This window comes from Rhagoletis pomonella, unplaced genomic scaffold (genome assembly GCF_013731165.1).
Source record: "Rhagoletis pomonella isolate Grant_MI unplaced genomic scaffold, Rhpom_1.0 Rhpom_scaffold_00008, whole genome shotgun sequence".
NCBI lineage: Eukaryota > Metazoa > Arthropoda > Insecta > Diptera > Tephritidae > Rhagoletis > Rhagoletis pomonella.
This window is the reverse complement of record NW_023458562.1, coordinates 17,902,448-17,908,974: the sequence shown is the minus strand read 5'-3', so window position 1 is coordinate 17,908,974 and position 6,527 is coordinate 17,902,448. Positions and strand designations below refer to the sequence as shown.

The window sequence follows — 6,527 nt, the reverse complement described above, 5'->3', positions numbered from 1 at the left end:
TTATTGGTCAACCTCACATTCGAACGCACACTCATACACACTTAAAGTGTTTACCACACACATAGTCGTCCTTTAGACGCAGCGTTGGCTCAAATCTTCAATCTCTTTGCATATTCATAAGCCAACTGACACGCTTTATATAGCCTACATTTGGGATTTTATCTAATTAGTTTTCATGTCAACAATCTTTGGTAAAAGCTTAGGCAAAAGTTTGTGAAAATCAAATACTAAATACTAAAGTTGCCTTACAATGTGACTTTTCGCTTCGGCTTCAACGCCTTAAAGTATGTGCCCAGAATTCTTGTTTAATCTATTAAACAATCGTATGAATGGCCTACCAAAAAGAGACCACAGAGAGAAAAAAGTTTTATAAAAGTTTGTAGGCCCTTACAAGCGTGCAAAAGCACATGTGAATATACATACATTGAATGTGTATAAAATGCCAACGGTATTTTTGACTGGTTATTTAAAGAAGCAAACAAATTTGTTTGCTTTTTTTTGGTTATTGAATGCTTATTATTTTTATTGAAAGTATAGCCCACTATCTGACTAAAACCATGTAAATAATTAAAATTTTTAAATTTGTGCACAAATTTGGAAAATTCGACAAAGTTTTAGAAAACATTTTGGCATGAAGCTTTCTAGCAATTTGAATTTTATACAATTAGTACACGTTTGAAGTTCTTAGAACTTACCTTTGATTTTTTTTTTGTATATTCGACAATTTTTTTATATGGAGTAAAAAGCACAACACCTTCAGCAAAAAAGTTATAAGATTTTAACGGTAAGGCCTAGCTACCTTAAAACTACACTTTGTTATACCAAAATGGGCAACAAAACTGCCTACGTGCATATTTTCAATAAAATATTTGAAATTTTTGACTTAAATACATAAAGAAACGAAAAATAGCCAAAATTTTAAAAATGACGGGTCCTTTTATATTTTTTTGCCACCGTATGTATGTATCTAGATCTTTTTTTTAGTAAAACACTTAAAACAGAATTGGATGTCGGAATCTTTATTATTGCCCTAAAAGTGAAAGTACATACCATCCATTGCGACAGCGTCACCGCCACCGTCACCATCACCGTCAACGATGCTTATGCGTCAAGTTACACACTATTCCTGCGACATTGCGCCCGAAAAATCATTAACTTGCTGATACTCTTTGCAAAATTTTCCTTTTACTTTTTCACTTCTTGTGTTAGCTTTTCCTCCATAATTTTTTACATTTCGTTTTTCCATAAATATTAAAATTTTCACAAACTGAAAAATTTTTTGTTGAAATATGTAAAAAAAAACCTGAATGGTTGTCTTTTGACGCAATCGCATAAGCAAAATTGAGAGTTGAGCTAATTAATGCGTCACCGTCAGCTTGATTATGTAACTTAAAGTGCAAGTACATACCATCCATTGCGGCACCGTCACCGTCATCATCACCGTCAACGATGATTATGCGTCAAGTTACACACTATCCGTTTGACGTAGCGTCCGAAAAATCATAAACTCGCTGCTAATCTTTGCAAAAGTTGCGTTTTACTTTTGCACTTCTTCTATTAGGTTTTCCTCCATAATTTTTTTAAATTTCGTTTTTCCATAAATCTAAAACTTTTCACAAACTGGAAAAATTTACGTTCAGACATGTAAACAAAACACTGAATAGTTGTCATTTGACGCAATGGCATAAGCGAAATTTAGAGTTGAGCTAATTTGTGTGGCACCGTCACCGTCAGCTTGTTCATCTAACTTACTTCATAAAAATACACCGAATCAGCATTTTGACAACTGCCTGCGACGGTGACGGTGACGAAAAGGACGTTATGTATTTTCACTTTAAAGAACATTCTCTGACATTTACTTCTTAAAAATAATTTCAGCCAAATGTTGACCGCACACAGAACAAACTAGTTTTGTTTTAAGCGTCTTATTTAAAATCAAAAACCCAAGATCTACACGGATTACTTTATATCTCCATACTAAGAGAGAGAGCTTAGTAAACTTTACAAGCCAAATAACCCCTCAAGGTGGCTCATCTGCACCGCTATGGTATCCATAAAGAATAGCGTAAAATAGTTAACTTAATATGTACAGGGAACTGAAAGTTTTTAGAATGAATTCAAGAAAAATATCGAAAGACTCGAAGAACTCAAGGATTTGCGGAAATATAGGATTTAGTAAATGTGCAGAAGTTCAGGCGACACGAGTGTTAACGTTTCGATATTTCTATCGATACTTAATTTTTTAAATTAATTATCGGTACAACTATATTTAAATCAATAAATATTTACCGCTATTTTTATAGGCGTATTTAACGAGATTTTTAGTCGTTATCGATAGAGGAACAGAGGAACTTCGGGTATAGGATTGTATCATAATGTGGTCTGTTGTTGCCTTAACATGTGAAGACTTAAAAAAAAACGGGGTAAAAACACGGCTATGAAGATAAACCAGTTGGGGTTATTTTAAGTGACAGATTTTCTCCTTACAATATTTTTACTAGTAGTACATATGTTTAGTATTCAGCAACAACTTTATTAAATATATATAATTAGAGTACAATGTTCGCTACGCGACACCTATTATTGCCAAACTCAAGCGATTGCCAAGTGAGCGAATGAGTGCATTAAGTAAGTTTGAGTGCAAGAGATTTACTCAGACATTACACCCCTTAACGCGCAGGAACGCTGTAAAAATCTGGTGGACGTCGAACACGATTGGATCGTCGTGGAGTGCAACCGTCTGATGAGATGCTTGCATCCAGTGGTGTCGAACTATCTGCTGCGGTGGAGGGGAACGACCGATGCTGCGAAGAACCCTCTGAATTGGACTGTTTTTGAAGTAGAGAAGATGGACTGCTCTCATCCATCACTGCAGACCGCGATTTCGATGAGGTTTCTGGCTCTTTAGAGTCTTGGTTAAGGAGAGCTAAGTCATCACCCCGCTCAGCTACATGTCGAATTCTTATCTGATCTAGATGCCGTTTTATGATACGCGAATCGTCGTCCAGCTGAACTGCATATGATATGGGTCCATTCCTTGAATTAATTTTCGCTGGTACCCATTTAGGTCCTGTGGAGTAGTTTCGCACCCACACTGGGTCTCCATCGTTGAAGGACTTCTCCCTGCCAATTTCGTGCTTTGCAGTAGGCAATTCGTGCGGATGAATTTTATCGAAAAATGTCTTTAGTTGTCTCTTAAACATAAGCTCTGCAGGTGAACGACCAGTAGATGTATGCGGCGTAATATGCTGATTGAAAAGAAACCGTGACAGCCTTAAGTCGATGTCCGGCCACTCTGGTGTTTTCTTCAAGAAGTCCTTCGTTGTCTGCACCATTCGTTCTGCTTGACCGTTGGACGACGGGTGAAATGGGGCACAGCGAATGTGACGAATTAAGTTGTCTTGCATGAATGTTTTAAATTCATCGGATGTAAATGCTGTCCCGTTGTCTGACACTATCTCATCCGACAGCCCATGAGTTGCGAAGAGTGATCGAAGGGGTTTGATAGCCGATTGCGATGAGGTTGACTTCACCAAGAAAACTTCAAGCCACTTCGAGAACGAATCTACAACGATGAAGAAAATCTTACCTTGAAACGGGCCAGCAAAATCAACATGGAGACGTGACCATGGATTTTTCGTTGTTTCCCACCAATGTACTGGCGCATGAGCACTCTCGTGACGAGTAGCTTGGCAAGGCGCACACATCTTTACAATATCCTCAATCTCCGATTCCATTTTCGCTAAGTGCGTATACATAAGAATCATGGTGTTATATGTATCTACATAAGTACATACATAAGTATGTATGTGTGTGTTGGTTTTTTATTGAATCTCATCTTTTCTTTGATGTCATCGTCAGCGCTTTTGTTTTCGGCTTTATAGTTGGTTTTGTTGTAATTTGGTTTTGTTTACTGTCTGCTGTGATGCCAATAATCTGGCTTTTTCCGCCCTTTTCCTTTCGACACATCCTGAGCCGCCAATTTCCGTGCATATACCGCATCGAGCCACCTGACCTTTCCTCTTGGTGTATAAATACTACGGCGCTTACTCATAAAAGATAAAGTGGCTTTAAAAAAGGTTTATAAATTGAAAAATGTGTTGAAACGTCAATTTAAAAAGCTCCTTAAACCTACTTTATTTTTTATGAATACGGCCATATATTTTTAAACAAAAGTAACACTGGCTACTTCGTCACTTTAAAGAGCCAGATCGACTTTTGTATACAAAAGGAATTTATTATCAAGCGTCATTATTTCACTAGTAATTGCCATTACCAAGTCCCCAATATAAAGTGTGGCAGTCTCCTCCTTCAATGGTCACACCATCGCCAGCCGAATTCTGTTACTTTTCTCTCGCTGTGCTTGCTACATGATATTTATCACTCAACTTGAAGCATGTTCTTTGGCCGTATAAAAACGTGTCAGAGCGGAAGTGTGGCGAGAATGCCGGCGACAAAAACGGCATTGTTAAGGATGGGAAAAATTACGGAAGCGGTAAACAAATCCTTTGTAAGAAATGCGGTTGAACGAAGCACGAACATTCCAAGAAAACATGACAATAATGCTGGAATAGCCAAATACACAAGAACAATGGCAATGGCCCAGTTACGCACGCGAATGATGGTGTTTGCCCTTCTCCACTACCTCGTACATTGCTCTATTAAGACTGCTGTTTAAATAAGTGTAAGTTCTTCTGGTTATGTAAGTGCAAATATGCATGCATGCCTCTCCTTATGTATGATTAAATGTATTACGAAAACCGTGCGCCGCCTTCTGGATATGCTACATTTTTTGGTAGCCAACTGAGGCACCCAACATTGATGGCACGCGATTGATTATGATGGCCTGTTAACAAATAACGGCATACACACATATGTACTTATAGTTTGTTATTTATATAAGGCAAAAGTGTGCTCTATTCTAGTTTGACAACCGTCTGTGTTTGTGAACTCATTTGCCAGTATTCAATTATGTTGACAATATTAACAAGAGCAAATATTCGCATTTCCAAATAATTACAAGTATGTATAAGTAATTGTTTGTCTGCAGCGAACGGCTATTGTGTCTGTCATTTCGTGCCGAACTCTTAACGAACAATCCTTGGCCAGATACGACACACTTTGGAGAATTTGCTTTGTTTACTCATAATTAAGCGCACGGCATGCAAGAGCATTGTTCTCTTGAAATAGTTAACGAATAGGTATGTATGTATGAAGATTTAAATTAAGTTGGTCGATGCTTCCCATTCTACTTAATTTTGTGACCTTAATTAAAGTGCCTTAATTGTGGTTAATTGTTACAAGTTATTCTGTGACCTATTACAATATGTCTCAGTAGTATTTTCGTGTGCGTAGGTGTTTTAATGTTAAATGTCCTTGTAGTTGCTTATCGGAAGTATCCTATCCTTCTGTCTATCCTACAATACAATTATAATAATCTGCCTTCATCTGAGCTAGTTTGTTTAAATGGGTGAAAATAGTTGTCACTTGTAGATGATGTAAGCAATTAGCCAAATTTTGTGCTTCAGAGGATCTGTTAATTATTGGACGTTGATTAGTAAAGCCCACAATTGTATGACCCTAATTAACGAAACCCATTATATTCTTATGTTAAAGTTTTAAGGTTTTGACATTTTGTTAGACGATTAATACTGAAAGGACTGTGACACTGGAATTACTTACACTGATACTAATTTTGATTGTCACTGATGCTTTTACTGATACCGACATCACTGATGCTGATAATAGTAATACTGAGATTGATACTAATACTTATACTGACACTGGAACTGATACCGATACTGATGCTCTTATTAATAATGGCACTGATATCGCCAATACATACAACTCATAATGAAAATTTGTTCCTTTCGAAAAAAAATGCTTTTCTCCCAGCAGCTAAAATATCCCCGGTTCAATCGTCTCCACTTTATCGAATATTATGCAGCAACATTTCGACTATACGTTTAGACGCATTGTTTTCGAGAAAAACTTCCCAAAAAGAATGTCCCATTAATGTCCGATTCGTTTGTGGAAAGAATGCCGCTTTAACAGGTCTATTCTGCGCTGGTAATATAAAGTGTGTAACCGGTAAATAAAGTTCCTGTCAATTTTTAAACCTTTTTCGCATTCTGTGCATTCTTGTAACCGGTAAATTTTGTTACCATCTCATAAGCTGATAACAAATTATTGCCCCGTGAAATATGCAATGCCAGGATTTGCACAATTCTTCATAGCTGAATTGCTGAAAATTTTAACTGCATTACCAACGTACCTCGAATCGTGGCGACAAGAACTGGTAACATTTTTTGGTAATACAATTTTCCGGTTACAAAATCTTCGGTAACGTGCAGAATAGACCTGTAAGTGGTGTTTTCCATCTTGTTACCAATTCTTGATTTATTTAAATTAATTTGAGGAAACATCATTTTCAAATTTGCTTTAGAAACCACACAGATATTTTCAAGGGCTACCAGGTGCCTTCATAGTAAAGATTTTTAATATGGAATTTTGTTTTCATTTTAATA

General features: G+C 36.8%; 1 protein-coding gene across 1 annotated transcript; it reads right to left on the bottom strand.

Annotated features, from left to right (window-relative positions):
• Positions 1–2,669: 2,669 nt before the first annotated feature.
• LOC118745204 (uncharacterized protein K02A2.6-like) lies at positions 2,670–3,767 on the bottom strand. Its single transcript, XM_036478729.1, has one exon. The coding sequence runs from the start codon at positions 3,765–3,767 to the stop codon at positions 2,670–2,672; it is 1,098 nt and encodes a 365-aa protein (XP_036334622.1).
• Between the last annotated feature and the right edge of the window lie 2,760 nt (positions 3,768–6,527).

Bases quoted from the DNA above. Each gene is read 5' to 3' on its own strand.
- LOC118745204 (XM_036478729.1), bottom strand. From the start codon at position 3,767: ATGATTCTTATGTATACGCACTTAGCGAAAATGGAATCGGAGATTGAG.